A 16,428-nucleotide genomic window follows, 5' to 3' on the forward strand; every position below is an offset into this window, starting at 1 on the left:
GGTATATGTCAGAGCTATATAAATGTATAATAATAGTATGTGACTGTGGGGGGACATTAGAGTGTCAGTTCCTCTGTACAGAGACTGATGGGACTGGCTTGTGATCTCTGTACAGCACTGCGGTATATGTCAGAGCTATATAAATGTATAATAATAGTGTGTGACTATGTGAGAGTGTCAGCTCTTCTGGCTAGAGTTCTGTGGGAACGCTATTCTCTCATATGATGTGCGCAGTTTATATCTGCTTGTCTTTCACTCTCATTTTTCAGGAAGTGCAGTGTTTTTTTTTCGGTGCTTTTGCCATTCATAGTTTTCTTTTGTCACATCCTGGTCACATTCACCTGTCACATTCACCTGCCAAACGTACCAGGCAGTTGCACAAAAATAGTTCTCATTCTAGGACCCAGGGGCTGAAATATGTTGGGGAGACGTCCCTGAACTTTGCCAACATCAGAGAATTGTCTTTGTACCATTGTATTGATTATCGATCGGTTATGTATATATTGTATTTGTGGATTCCCTATACTGATATGTATTAACCCCCCCCCCATTCCCTGAATATAATTTGCGTTGTTCTGTGTCGTGCGCTCCGCTTGTGACGGCGATATTCAATATTCAGGTGGGTGTGCGATCTGATATTAATGATATAGATGGGGTGAGCTGATAATAACCACTTGTACTGCGAGCTGATTCCCTGCAGGCAGCGAGTTAACTGCATGGGTGCCAGTGAGCGCTGCCTTTGTTAAAGGGTCAGCGGGCCCCAAAAGTGATATTTTAAGGGGACGCCTACGGGGTGAATCACTAAATGAGTTTTCAGTAGTGATTCACCTTCCAGATTATTCAGTGACTGCACATCTGCACAAATAATCCCATCCTCCACAGTCATGGAGTGGAGGTCTGACACTGCAGCTTGGGGAGTGAGACTGCTCAGAATGGAGGGTCAAAGTTGATTATCCAGCTCAGAGATTGTTTATTTGAAATCCCCAAGAGATTCACCTGTTACAGATTTATCTTGGGGCCCTTGTTCAGCCTGATGTTGGACCTGGTGCCTTAGGGAGCCAGTCATTAGGCAAGGGTCACATAAACATTTTCTCAGGTGGTCATCCAGCTCCTAAGTGTGCATAACGGCTCCAGATAACAAAGTACTGCAATTGTTTGCTTTCTTCCTAACCTCGGGGCTGTTATATGTTGTGCATTCTCAAGAGCTGGGAGATGATTTCTTGTCAGGGGGTGACTGGTTCTCTTTGCCTGGAGGTCAGGAGCAGAATAATAGGTGAAATTCTGCAGTGTGTTTATAAATCTGCTCTAGTGCAGCGTATTGGTGGGTTTAAACATGCAGGATGAGGGTGGAGATGTTATCATTGGTCAGGAGACTTCCCAGGATACTCACTGCTCCTCAGGGGTGTGTACAGACTGCTAGGTGGGGGCGGTCCTTTGTAACATTTGTTTTGAACTTCTTTGGAGCCTGGATCAGTCTAACTGACAATACATGGGTTTCTATATTTAGCTCTCACCCTTTGTGTGCCAGCTGCCATTGTGCGCTCATCATTTGACCTATTTTGCCTTTTGCTTTCCTTAGCAGATCCCATGTCTGTGCCCCCTCTGCTGGGGGGATTGGTGCCCGGATTACAATGTCCTAATGTTCTTTTCACAATGTTAATCTCTATTTTAATGTCTTTTAATCTGAATTGTCTGAGTGTTTTGGTGTTTTTGTGATTTCCTGGGAGGAGGGGGCAATTTGAGGATGGGGGGGGGGCGGGGTACCTAAGGGGCAGATTTATAAAAAGGACAGCACTGGATGTGACACAACAAGTGATTGCTATTTCACCCCATGGCCAGAGATTTGTGTTTGTCTCATCGGTGCCCATTTGTCCGCTTCATTCTGCACCTCAGTCATCATAATATAATGAGAAAAGGAAGACTGCGCCGTCCATGCGAGGAGCTGATCCAGGATCCGATATCATGCAGCTTGTTCAGTTTGAGTTCCTCCCTCTCCCTGTATACAGTAAGCATACAGATTTCCCCAAGAATTTAGCCGTATATCTTAGGATCAGTACCCCTCGGTGGTGACAGGTTCTCTTTAACGCCTCACTTCTCCCAGAAGTTTCTATTTGTGCAGTTTTGGCGGCGTTTCGGTCTCTTTGTAAACAGTGAGATCTCATCACAGCTGTATGGAGTAATCTGTTCCGCTTCACTGGCTGGGAATAAAAAATGGGACAATAGGGTGGAAGATGATGGCGGCATCTGTATTTAAAGGGAACGTGCCTTGTGTTTTCACTACTGTTGTCACATGACCCCGATAGTGATCGGATTCTTACTGGTCATGTGACACCCCAGCTTTCCGACTGCCAAGATAAACTCTGTAATCTGAAGCAGAACACCCCCATGTCTTTGATTAGGCATTTCCTGTTTTAGGGTGACAACGCTTTGTACCCAACACCTAAATGCGCTCCTAGGTTGTCACCTTATCACATGGGCTTCTGATAGCCCCCAGAGTGCATATAGACAGGAAGTGGCTGCAGAGGGAGTGCAAGATATCAGCAGCACTGAGACAGAACAAAGGGGGAAAAAGCATGCAAAGCAGACAGAGCCAGAAAAATGGCATCCGGATGCCCCCCTATTTATTGCCCCCTATTTATTGTCCCTTATTTATTGCACCGTGATGCGCTGTTCACTTTCTTTGCAGATTTCTGAAGCTGAAGTATTGCGTCTGGGCGGCGCTGACATTTGAAAATGGGAGACCCTGGTTCCCTGTAATCTCCTAGAATTGCTGGGCCTCTTCCACTCTCTCATTTGTCACTCTGATTATCATCCTAATCTTCCCATCATATCGCCCTCTCGCCCCCTCCTCGCCCGTCCTGGCTCCATGTCAGGTGACTCATCCCTCCTACGTTGCGTTGTTTGCCGCAGCCGCAATTTGGAACAAAGCTGGACGTTGCATCGCAGCATCGGTGACACTAATGAGGCCGAGTTACTGTAATCTGCGCAGACAGTTCAGGGTGCTGCGCCAACCCCCTTCCCATGGGGGCCAAAGACCTGCAACGACCCAAGTCTATTATAAGAGTAATGTAGGGTTCAGTGGCCCCTTGGGGCCAAAAATCTGCACTGACTTAAATCCAATATGAGAGTCATGTGGGATTCAGTGGTCCCTGGGGGCCAAAGATCTGCACTGACCTAAGTCTATTAAAAGAGTCTTGTGTGGTTCAGTGGTCCCTTGGGGGGCAAAAATCTGCACCCACCCAATTTCATTAAAGGAGTCGCGGGGTTCAGTGGCCCCTTGGGACCAAAGATCTGCACTGACCCAAATCCATTATAAGAGTCATGTGGGGTTCAGTGGCAAAATCTGATATCTGCCCCGAGGTGTGGGGGTTCTTTTTATGGTGGTCAAAGCAGAAATATTCACCCCACCTGAGAGGTTCCCGGTTATGTTTTGGCATTAATGGGATTTATAAAAAGTTGAAAGTGCCCCCCTGACAATGGTCCATATTCTCTCCAGTAGGACGGAGCCATCTCTCTTCAGGCATCATCCAGGGGCCACCATCTACATTCTGAACTGAGATGACACAATTATGTGAATAATGGTGACACAGATCAGCCCCTGCTGCTGCCTCTTACCTTCTGATTGGCTACAATGTTGCATTCTGATCACGAGGGGAGAGGAGACTGAGGAAATGCTTCCTTCTGCCTGCAGCAGACTGATGACATCATCTCAGCCCAGAGTCACTGATTGGAGCTCATAGATGGAAGTTTATGGATGGATGACTTTTACTAAAAATTGTTTATATTTGGATTATTTATTGGTGCTGGTAAACTGCAGGGGGTGGGGCATGTAGTGGGCGTGTCTGTGCCCTGACTTTTAGCAAAGTCACTATTTCAGTCCACATTCCACAGAATCCTGAGCTACAATAGTGCATGCTGGTGCATTAAAGTGCACGCATTACCCCAGCTGACACCCCCTGCAGGCAAAACCCCATAATGCACCACTGTGTACCATTGCAGTCCTCTTTAAGTTTATTTATCATTATTTATCTCTCTCTGGATTTTACGTTTCGTTCCGCTCGTCTGTGTCACTGATTGGATTTAAATGAAAGTTCCCTACAGGAAATACAAAAAAGAAAGCAAATTGTTTAACCAGGGAAGGTTGTAATTACAGAATCTGCAATCTCCGGCATCGGCTGGAAGCTGCTGAACTGGAAATACAGTGCGAGTCGACAAAACGCGGGAGGAGACGGCAGAGAATCACCGTATAGACTTCCTTCTTAAAGCCTCATCAATCAAAGGATTTCCAAATCTGCCCGGCCACTCCTGTGATTGGCAATCCAGACACAGCCAAGAGGTACAATGTGGTAACATTATAACTGAGGGGGAAGGAGACTGAGGAAATGCTGCCTGCAGCAGACTGATAATATATCTTAGCCTAGGAACTGATAGGAGACAAGGACGGCATGTTACAGGTAAAGCAGTACTGGGGGTAGTGGCGCTCACCTTGGAGGGAGGGCTTGGCCTGGCTTGTTACCCTCCAACAGAATCCCCCCCCTCCCCATCGGGACCCTGTAAGAGTTTTTTTATTGGTCTTCCTTGCTTTGTGTAGTGACTTAAGTTCTCACCTCAGTTCTGCATTGCATGACATACAGGAAGCCTCAAGAGATAAACTGAGGTGAGTGACCCCGAGCATATTGGTCATGGGGGGAAGATGTCATGGGGGATAAGGGATGTCATGGTGGTACAGTTGTCACTGGTGGGGAAGGGAGGTTATGATGGTTGGATTTGTAATGGGGAATAAAAGGGCTGAAGGTGGTCACACTGGTGATGGTGGTGGTGGGGGGGTGTCATGGTGGTCACACTGGTCATGGTGGGGGGGGAGGGATGTCATGGTGGTCAAACTGGTCATGGTGGTCACACTGGTCAGGTGGATGAAGAGGGTCGTGGTGGCTGCACTTTATTATATGTGGATTGAGTTTTGCAATCAGCCGGTGTGGTCACCATTGGTTCCTCCATTAGTCCCCTCTGTTGTCACTGATCTCCTTGTGTATGGACAGTCGGTCTCATCACCATTTCCCAATGTCTGTATCACCGGCCCATTATAAAGTCTTGGCGGCCTTTATTTAGATACGTTAATATCCAGTATGTGGATTCACTCAGATTTACTTGATGGTGTTATAAAGAAAGTTTCAATTTAGCGTTCACCAAAAAGGTAGAAATTTACATTTATTTTGCATTTTATTATTTCCTTCAATGTATGAAACCCCAATGTGTCCCCAGTCTGTATCTGCTGTGTTCTATCCCTGCGTAGAAATATAATGCGACACCTAACTATACCTGAACTTATCGCATCCAATGCACAGAGTGGTGGAGCCCTCACTGCTCTCCATATATAAGTTATTTATTTTAGGATGAACAATGTGATATATGGAAGGAACAATAGTAACAGCAGTTTTCTATGTATTCAGTGTTCATATTACAGGACAGGGACTTCCTCCCGGGTGCTGGCTGCGTTATATGTTGTGTGCGTCACCGCCTTTTGTCATCCTGAATGCCACTTGGCAGTTCGCAGCTCTCCTAAAGCTCCATCATATTTTGCCATCTTGTTACTTCCGGCCGGATCCTCGTTTACACACAATGAGTCATAATGCCGCCTAATAGATGCTGGCAGAGAGAAGGCAGACACTGCGATAGCGATCAGAGGGCCGCGCTGGCTGCTACCACCGGGCACCCATCCCAAAATTCACTAAAATGTCCAAACCTCGAGATATATTGTTGGCGCTATAATAATCCTTGAAAAGTTCCCAATATGGGGGTAAATGAGAGGGCAGATGCGAAGGTGCCTGAGGGAGGGGCCAATGGCAGTGTTAGTAACAGTTAGAAATATATCAGGGGGATTTATTAAAGCTCTCCAAGGCTGCAGAGGATACATTTTCATCAGTGAATCTGGGTAATCCAGCAAACCTGGAGCGGATTTCTTCAACATCATTTGCTATTTGCTAGAAAATGTTTTAAATCTTGCCGCAGATCCATTCCAGGTTTGCTGGATCACCCAGCTTCCCTGATATAAGTGTATGTTCCCCAGCCTTGGAGAGCTTCCATAAATCAGGCCCAATGTAACTCATCTCAATGCATTGCTGCTCATAGAATTTAAAGAATATCAAGCACAGTAATTCATTTTAATATTACATGTCACCACCTACCCCAGCATACATGTGTTATGCCCCCCTAGCAAGGGCACTCTGACATTATATGGATTTCATAGACTTTATATCAATGTCCTAGTTTTTGTTGTCTCAGTCCAGGGTTCCTCCATAATTATATATTTGGAGCGGGGTAGATGTAATTTCTCATAATGTTCCGTCCTGTCCGGGCTTCTACCCAATCAATATTTAGATTAATAACCTCAGACATGACAAGCTGACGCCCGCTGTGCATTTACCAGGCAGCGGCTCCTTCTATATTCACTCCGCTCCGTACAAGGCCACCGATCGGCTGCCAAAACACACATCATGATTATTGACTCTCCGGCTAATAAATAAACTATTCACTTCCTGCGGGAGCAAAACCAGAGAGGGCAGAAGAGAGAAATGATATTTATTTATACAAACCGATTGTATGGGGCACCACTGGTCCACAAGACAACCCTGGGCATTGTGCCAACATGATCCCAGACTAATTCCCAATTATAATCATCTTTGTTTTATCCATTAGAGTTACAACTTAGATTGCAAGCTCTTCAGGGCAGGGTACTCTCCTCCTCCTGTGTCACTGTCTGTATACCCTATTTAATGTACAGCGCTGGTGCAGCCACTACTGGCTTGAAGGACTTGGAGGGTCCCCGCTGTAATGCGCAGTTTGTCTTTCCCAATGCAGATTTAGGTTTTTAGGAGTCATTTTCTTCCTTCCCAGCACGGGAGTGATAGATTGTCAGCTCAGCCGACCCGCAGTTGTCCGTGAATAGCAGGGTGTAGGCGTCTGATTATGGGTTGTGTTTCATTATAAATTCACCTTTTTCCTTGCATTCTTTTCAATCCCCCGATCATTTATTAGCATGGCGTGGTATCGGTTCAATCATGGCACTTTTTTGTTTTTTTTGGATCCTAATAATTTGGCTGCAATGTTACACTGAGACCCAGAACAAATGTAATAAAAGAAACTTTACTCTTCGCTCTGCTTGTGTAGGAAAGGAAATATATCAGAGAAAGGAAACTAATTGGAGAATTTTGTTTTACTTTTTCCTTTCTCTGTTTTGGGATCATCAAAGCTTCTGACAGTATAAATGAAAGCAGATAGTAAGACGTGAATCATCTATTCACACTTCTGTGTTCCTGTGAGTTGCATTTATGTGCATTATGTCACACGTTCATGTGAGTTGCGGGAAAGCAGCTGCGTTTTTTTTTTTTAATGGGTCTGTCCATGCAGCGCTCAGGAACTCAATGGCCAATGAACATTTCATGAATATGGAGTATGGCTGTCACTTCCAGGTCAATATTTGGGGTGCGGGAAGTTAAACGTGATAAATTAGGAATAGCCTTGGAAAGCTGACACTCCATACACCCAGATCTGTTTACCGACACCACTAGCTTACCACTAGATCTGCCCCTATTGACACTCCATAGCCTCAGATCGGGCACTGGTGACCCACCATACCCACCAGATGTGCCACCTTTGTCCCTCACTACCCCTCAGATCTGCCAACATGCCATATCCTCAGATTTGCCTTCTTTGACACTCTTTACCCCCAGATATGCCACCGATGACCCACCATACCCCTCAAATCTGCCAGTGATGACCCAACGTACCCCCCAAATTTTGCCTTGATTGACACTCCACACCCACAGATCTGCCACCGATGACCCACCATACTCCCCCAGACCCAAAGTACCCCCCCAGATCTGCCTTGTTTGACACTCCATACCCACAGATTTGCCACTGATGATCCACAAAACCCCTTGGATCTGGCCTTCCTTGACACACTATACCCATATATTTGCCACTGATGACCCACTATAACCATATCTTTGACCACTAATGCTCATACTTCCCTGAACCACTAACACACTATAACCCCAGATCTGCCCATATTGACACTCATTATCTCCAGATTTGCGTGCTGATGCTCCATACCCCCATATCTTTGACCAGTAACACATCCCTACATCTGCCCCCTATTGACACGCCACACCCCCAGGTCAGCACTTCCCAGAACTGCCACCACTAACACATTATACCCCAAAATCTGCCACCATGTACACTCCACACCCTCAGATCTTTAAACAGTAACACTCAATACCCACTGATCTGCCACCAATGATCCACCAAACCCCCCGATCAGCCTTCTTGGATATTCTATACCCCCTCCCCAAATCTGCCACCAATGATCCACCAAACCCCCCCGATCAGCCTCCTTGGTTATTCTATACCACCCCCAGATCTGCCACCAAGGGCCCACCATACCCCCCAAATCGGCCTTCTTAGATACTCCATACCCCCCAGATCTGCCACCTATGATCCACTAAAACCCAGATCTGCCTCTTTTGACACTCCATAGCCACCAGATTTGCCACCAATGATCCACCAAACCCCCTGGATCAGCCTTCTTGGATATTCTATACCCCCTCCCCAAATCTGCCACCAATGATCCACTAAACCCCCCTGATCAGCCTTCTTGGATATTCTATACCACCCCCAGATCTGCCACCAAGGGCCCACCATACCCCCCAAATCTGCCTCCTTAGATACTCTATACCCCCCAGATCTGCCACCTATGATCCACTAAAACCCAGATCTGCCTCCTTTGACACTCCATAGCCACCAGATTTGCCACCAATGACCCACCAGACTCCTAGATTAGCTTTTTTTGACAATTTATTTCCCCTAAATTTGCCTCTGATGACACTCCAAAAACCTAAATCTTTTGCCACCAACACTCCATGCTTCCCTGGACTGCCACCTCTATACCCCCAGATTTGCCTGCTGACACCCCATAACCCCAAATCTTTGACCACTATCACTCTATTCCACCAGATCTGCCCCCTACTGACACTCCATACCCCAATATTTGCCACCACTCTTCTCAGTCATTTTGCCTTAAACAGGATTTTGACTCCTGTATCTGAGCCAGGCGTGGGTGGGAAATCCTCTTACACAAGTGAAATCCTCCTGTGAAATGATTTGGCTGCAGTGCAAAGCCCCAGCACAAGGCGTGGGAGGACCATTCTGCTTAGCTAAGGAGTTTGTGTTACTAAACTTTCTTTCCTGCAGGCAGCAAATGACCGATATAAATAATTCAGGAGAACTATTAGGATTGATGGTTGTGTATGGGGAGAAGAATCTACAAAAACAATGTGGCATTATCACACAATGCTCTTACCCCATTGGTTTACAATGCAGCCCCATAGACTTTTATAGGTCTCATCTACCCTCATCTACCTCCTTGGGAAACAGCCAATAGAAGTCTATGGGGCCGAACTGCACAGGTTCCCTCAGGAGTGAGGATTTGTGCAAGGGGAATGCCAACAAACGCAGGAATCCGGGCTCTTCAGATCTCTGAAGTAATTGACATCTGTGGAGTGGGACAAAGGGGCATACAAGTGCACTTACCCTTATGGTTCCTTTTTATGTGGTAATATGCATTCATTAAGGCAGCTTCTTACACAAATGGGCAAAAAGAAAAAAAAAGGCATGCTGTCCTTTATTTCAGTGGTGTTTGCCCCTAGCTAGGGGTGGGTAAGGGCCTGCTGATGGGGACAACAAGGGTTAAGGGACAGGGTGGCCACCTATTCTGGGATCTTAACCTGCCCCTTCTCTAATAGGGTGACTTCTAGAAATCATCTGCCCACCTCTGATCACATGACCCCTCATTATCCCCCATTGTCACGCCCTTCCAAATGCCGCAGATCAGCGTCTGATGGTGGAAGCGCCAATAAATGTTACAGTTAGATTGTAGCAGGGCGTGCTGGTTCTATTTGGTGCTTCTATTAAGTGGCTCACACCCCCCCAATCTCATATTTTGATGCATATCGCCCCCGCTCTGGCAGGGGTTAGCGGCGGTGCAGATTCGTAGACGTCCTCCGCAGTCACACGGATGGACATTGATACGCTGCAGGCACCGTTAGCCTAATGAAGTGCATCCGCCCAGCTCTCCTCTGTGGCAGTCGCTGAGCTCGCATCCACGGACAAATCTTTTCAGACAGGTCATCTTGCGATGATGGGAGAGAGACTGGCAGCTGTAGCTAGGTCCCGGGCCCCGGCGTGTCTGTACCACAGATAGTAATTTTCTGAGGCAGCTTTGAGTGTTTGGGGGGTCCAGGCTTGTATTTGGCCTGGTGCTGGGTGTGGAGGGTAACTGAGGTCGGGGGCCCCATAGAATGCATTGTAAACGGGGCCCCTCTCCAATACACAACATTTAGAGAATAAAATTTAAGTCTTTTACAGGTTTTTAAATTTACCTGAATGACTGAACAGCTCTAATGGTCCTTCTCCTGACACCAGAAACATGTTGGGATTTGGTTGCTCCATGGATAGTGCATGTGTCCCTGTATACCAGGAACGCGTGACCCGCTTCTGACCTGTGTCTCATTTCTATATCTCCACCACAAACTGGCTGCTAAGTGGCACTGGCAGCTAAGTGTTGTTGGGCTTAATGCACGCAGATGGTTCTTCATTTCTGATCTAATTTCTGAAGCAGACAATCAATCGGATCTGTCTGGATTTCAGAAGTGATCTTTTGGGATTCTATTAATTGTGGGCGGATCAGACATATTGATAAATATCAGCTCAATGTATACCCGTGTATAACAGTTGTGTCATGTGTACCAATCATCATTTATATTGGACCAGAATTAGGTCCACTTTCCATCCAGGTAAGAATAGTGGCGTCCTCCTTGGGATTTCCACATTCTCGGCCTCCTCTGTTCTCCATGGAAATTGGTTGGATGTTGCAGACTTCCCACTATGCACTCCTTGAAAGGTGCTCAGAGGTTGCAAAGTTGCATCATCCTCCTCTGTGGTGTCTGGTGGGTTCTTGGAGGTTGCGGGGTCATCATGTGTGCTCACTAAAAGGTGTTCAGTGGCTGTGGTCTCCTCCTATAGGATTCTTGGAAGATGCCGGAGGTTGTGGAGTTGTGTCCAAGGTTTATGGAGTCACGGCCTCTTCTGTGCTCCTTCTGGAGGTTTCTTAGAAGTTGTAAAGTTGCACTATTCTGTGTGCTTCCCGGAAGGTGTTCGGAGGTTGCAGGTTTGCATCCTCCTCCTATACGTTCCCTGGAAGGTGGTCAGAAGTTTCGGAGTGGTTTCCTCCTCCTGTGCACTCCATAGAAGATTCTCAGGTGTTGCAGAGTCATAGTGTCCTCCTTCGTGCCCCATGAAGGGTACCCAGCTGCTGATTTGCAACCCCCTCCTGTGCAGTCTCTGGAAGTTACTTGGAGGTTGTTGAGTGGTATTGACCTCCTTATTCAGAGGTTTATGGAGTCGCAGCTACGTCTGTGCACCTTCCGGAAGTTTCTTAAAGGTTGTAAAGTTGCATTATCCTGTGAATCCCCAGAAGGTGTTCAGAGGTTGCAGACTTGCTTTCTCATCCTCTACGTTCACTGGAAGGTGCTCAGAGGTTATGGAGTCATCTCCACTTCCAGTGTACTCTATAGAATGTTCTCGGAGATATCTGAGTTCTGCGCACCCCATGAAAGGTACACAGTGGTTACAGATTGGAAACCTCCCCCTATGTGCTCTCTGAAAGGTATTTGGAGGTGGTGGAGGTGCGTTTGCCTCCTGTGCACTCCCTAGAAAGAGCTGGAGGGTGTTGAGTGGCGTTGACCCCCTTTTTGCTCCCTTATAAAACTTATTTAGAGGTTTATGAAGTTGTGGCCTCTTCTGTGCACTCTACAAATTGCAGAGTTGCATTGATCTGTGGAATCCCTGAAAGGTGTTTTAAGGTTGCAGATATGCAGCCTCCTCCTGTATGTTCTTTGGAAAGTGCTCAGAGGTTGTGGATCTCCGGCCTCCTCCAGTGCCATCCCTGGAACGAATATAGAGGTCTTGGCCTCCATTGAGCTCCATGGAAGTTGTCCAGAAGTGGCAGCCTCCCCCTGTGCACTCTTTGGAGATTGTGGAGCTGCATTTGCCTCCTGTGCGCCCCCTAGAATGTGCTTGGAAGTTGTTAAGTTGCGTTGGCCTCCTTTTTGCTCTATTGAACTTTTTCAGATATTTATGAAGTTGCGGCCTCTTCTGTGCACTTTTTAGAAGTTTTTTACAGGTTGCATTGTTCTTTGCGCTCCCTGAAAGGTGTTTGGAAGTTGGGTTGTGTTAGTCTTCTATGTGCTCCCTGAAAAGTGTTTAGAAGTTGCAGATATGGAAGGTGCACAGAGGTTATGGAGTCGCTCCCTTGAAGGTATACAGAGGTTGTGGTGTTGCGCCGGCCTCCTTTACTCGCCCTGGAAGGTGTTTATAGGTTGCGGATATGCGGCATCCTCCTGTACATCCTTTGTAAGGTGCTCAGAGGTGCTCCAGCCTTCACCTGTGCAGTCCCTGGAAGGTATACAGAGGTTGTGGTGTTACATCGACCTCTTCTGTGCTCCCTGGAAGATGCTCACAAGTTGCAGATTCGCAGCCTCCTCCTGAACATCCATCCATCACATAACCGTGACCTCCACCTGCCCACCAGTGAGAGCTGTAAATGAGCTCTGGTCAGCGTCATGTCAGCGCTAATTTCAGGTGGCCCGGCAGGCAGCGAATCGTCTGACGCAGACTCAGCGGTGGCGATGTAACCTGACTGTGTAGGCGGTGGGTCAGGCAGGATTTATGGTGTCACCGTGCCTTGTTATTAAACAATAGGAAGCAGAGGAGATCAAGTGCCAAGGGGAGAAACACTGAGTCACACTTCTGTTCCTGCTAGGAGAGGAAATAACAGAAGAAAGCGCCATTGCATCTCTTGTGGCCCGAAATCAAACGAACACGGGGCCCCTGGCTGGCTGATCTCAAAGCAATTCCTCCAGTGACACATAATAATTTTATAAACAGCACATCCACATTAACATTGTTATCACCGTCATAAAACTCTCCAGCCAGCTCAAAGCCTCTTAGATGATACATGGCATGTTATGAGTATAGCTACATCCTGGATAGTGGTGTAGTACAAAGTATACAGGGTTAGTGGGAGGCCCTATAATGGGCTCTGCAAGGGTACAGACCCAAGAACTCAGCACAGGGATTGGGGGGAACCCTATATATTAGGCACTGCACAGGGGTACCGAACCGGGAATTCGGCACAGGGATAGTGGGGACCCCTCATAGTGGGCATCACTGTAGTAGGGACCTGGGAACTCGGCTCAGGGATGGTGGGAGCCCCTCATAATGGGCACCGCAGGGGTACAGACACAGGAACTCCGCACAGGGAAGGTGGGAGCCATTCATAATGGGCACTGCACAGGGGTACAGACCTGGGAATTCGGCACAGGGATAGTGGGAACACCTTATAATGGGCACCACAGGGGTACAGACCCAGGAACTCAGCACAAGGATTGGGGGGAACCCTTCATAATGGGCACCACAGAGGTACATACCCAGGAACTCACAGATAGAGTCCTGTAGACTCCATTAAAACTTAATGAATTACTTCCAATATTTTACTTCTTTTGTAGATACAACAAATAATAATTTTTCTGTACTTTATCTTTTTATTTCCAGGCACTCTGATTGGTCAGTGATGGGAATTTAAGCTGTGACCCCGTAGAATCTGGACCTTCTGCTTGGACTTTGTAGCCCAGAGGCCCCTGACGACTAAACGTTATTTCACTGCAGAAGAGACTGCGGCAGGGTCATCATGGAGACCCCTGATGTGCCAGTGGGCAACCTGATAGACCTGGATACAGAACCCCTGGTCATGCCAGCAGAGCCATCCCTGCCACAGGATGCAGATGAGATCCTGTCCCTGGAAGTGAACCCCCCTGAAAACGGTGACCGGGAGGAAGACATCGAGAGTGATGCCACAGAGTCTGCCGACAGCGAGAACGACATGGTGACACCGACCCGCCATAGCTGGAACCACGCCCAGAGGTCCTCCTCGGAGTCCTTCTCATCCAATCAGAGCACAGAGTCTGCCCAGGATGAGCAGATGGCGGAACAGAAGGAGTTCATCAGGAAATACGTGGACAAAATCTTTACTGGCGGGTGAGTGAAGCTGCAAAAAAAAAAAGGAAATAACAATTTGTAAATACTTTGTAACAGCAGCAATTCTGCAACCTCCCTCTCATGCTTCACAACTTGTGGGTGGGGCTTCGATGAGCTCAGAGAGAGGACAGCGCTGAGACTACAGATCGCCTTGGTTGCAATGTAACAAATTAGTAGATTTCATCAGCTCATCTGCTTCTCCTTCATTGTCCAATCACAGACTGGGGGAGGGACAAGAATTGTGTTACTGAACTGCAGCAGAGAAATATAATTTGTCCTGCTGTGTAAATCTCAGGACTGGATAGACAGCTCCTTTATTCTGTGTCTTCAGCTGATTATATCCCAGGCAGTAAATAATGTCCGGCGTGCTGGAGACCCTCAGATGCTGCAATGTAACATTGCTGTGATTGTTATGTTAGGGAGTAGAAGCCGCCCCAGGCGTTATGCAGGTAGTTGGTGCAGATTATATCCCGTTATTTCCAGAGCTGGGTGATGTCAGGGTGCCGGCTCTGTGCGCTGGCTGTCAGATTGCATTAGGTGAGACATTCCTCCTGTGTTATCCAGTCGCTGCCGAAAATTAGCTTAGCCAATACAATCCCTGCTGCAGCGAATCCCCCTGGGGAGCGAAGGTCTCCTGATGCATTGTGGGAGAAGAATCTCTGGGAAAAATGCCCATCAATAAAGAAGAACTAATCAGGGATTGTGAGGGTGGGGGGTCCATGAAATTTCAGAGAAAATCTAGATTTTTTTATGAAATAGGAAGGGAGTTGGTAGGAAGGAGAAATGGGGGGTTAATGGTTTTTACCCTCTGCCACCTGTAGGAATGCCATGTGGCAGGATTGTAGGGGCAGGCAGTCCATACTACAAAGCCGGATTCAGGCTCTGTAATAGAAGTGATTGGGGCAGCTTTAAAGCCGCCTGATCATGTTTATGTTCTGGTAATGCTACGTGAATGGGCACTCAGCACAGGGTTTGAGAACCTGTCACTTGCAAGATGCTACCACATGGGGGAGCTAGTCAGCCCTCCCACACCCATGTGCAGGAAGAATGCCAACGCTCACAAAATTACTGTGCCACATATATTGGGTATCGCCACACATGCCGGGGATGAGAGCAATCATTTTGGGGTGTTCGCTTTTAACTGATGCCCCGAAAGTCTTTTGAAATGCCACCTGTGGAATATTTGGGGTACTTCAGTCTTCTGCCATTTTATGTGCCCACAATGGGTACTTTCCCGGGTCCCAGTACCACCCAAGCTTAATGCAGCATCACTAACACTGCAATGTGAGAGGGTGGCTGCATACCTCAGAACTAATAGGACCAATGGGCCTCTGAAGAACTGTAAAAGGTCTGCTTAATCTGGATGATAGAATGTTCATGTGAATGTTTGATGCCAGCCTGCGTTGATGGATCAATGCCCACCGGGCAGCATGGCAGTGAATTTGTCAGCAGATGTCTCCCGCATGTTGGCTGCCTGGTTGGCAGGGCAGCTTTCTGCTGCAAGCAACTTCAGGGATGTGCAATATTCATGAATCTCCATGGCTGTGCCAGGAACCGCGCCCAGATCTACATCTCCGGGGTCCAGGACTTTCCATTAATAATGGAGAGCCATTGGCATGTAACGTAGCTACTTTATCTCAGCCAATTCCGCCAAACAAGACGGAGATCCCTGTATAATGTCTGGAGTGAAGCTGCTGCTGACCAGAGTAACTAGCTGGTGATCACTGGCAGTAGGCAGTGATCACCCAACAAATCTTTGCCAATTTCTACCAAAATGTAGAAATCAGGACAAATGAAGTTCTGCAATCACTCAGCCTGCCTGGCCGAGCAGCTGTGATAAAACCTCCAGCATGTAAGGAAAGCATTGGTGTCAATCAGTCAGGTCTGACCCATAGACTTGCATTGTGTGAAAGTACAGCCATGGTGCACTCTGTATAATGAGCAAATATAATATTGGATCCTATGTACTTTTTATCAGTGAAAGTCACTGACAACTCTGTAGTAACCTCCGGATAGTCACAGCTGTGATTGCTCTGTAGCCCCCTATATTCTGACCCCTCACCACGCTCCTCCTTGAAATAAGGACGCAGATGACAGAGAATGACCCTGGTTCTGCAAAAAATATGCCGACTTGTGTGTTTTTAACTTGGCGTCCATTCATGCGCAGCTAACAACTTCCAACCAAGCAGAATGGCGCTCCGAGGAAGAGGGAGATCAGGACGCCAGGATGAGCATCCGCCATATTGCCGCGGCTCAGGCCAAGGCTGGAAGGGGGGG

The 16,428-nt window shown here is 47.4% G+C and overlaps 1 protein-coding gene across 3 annotated transcripts in view; it reads left to right on the forward strand.

Moving 5' to 3' along the window:
- KIAA0513 (KIAA0513 ortholog) overlaps positions 1-16,428 on the forward strand; it is a 29,930-nt gene that overhangs the window by 1,027 nt on the left and 12,475 nt on the right. For 2 of the 3 annotated variants that reach the window (XM_072421847.1, XM_072421850.1), the window contains exon 2: positions 13,669-14,151. In XM_072421847.1, the coding sequence (XP_072277948.1) occupies positions 13,805-14,151 (347 nt within the window). In that variant the 5' untranslated portion in view covers positions 13,669-13,804. Of the gene's footprint in view, positions 1-4,153; positions 4,337-13,668; positions 14,152-16,428 lie in introns of all 3 variants that reach the window. The other variant, XM_072421849.1, reaches the window with a different exon arrangement.

The sequence above is a fragment of the Pyxicephalus adspersus genome, chromosome 9, assembly GCF_032062135.1.
Source record: "Pyxicephalus adspersus chromosome 9, UCB_Pads_2.0, whole genome shotgun sequence".
NCBI classification, from domain to species: Eukaryota; Metazoa; Chordata; class Amphibia; order Anura; family Pyxicephalidae; genus Pyxicephalus; species Pyxicephalus adspersus.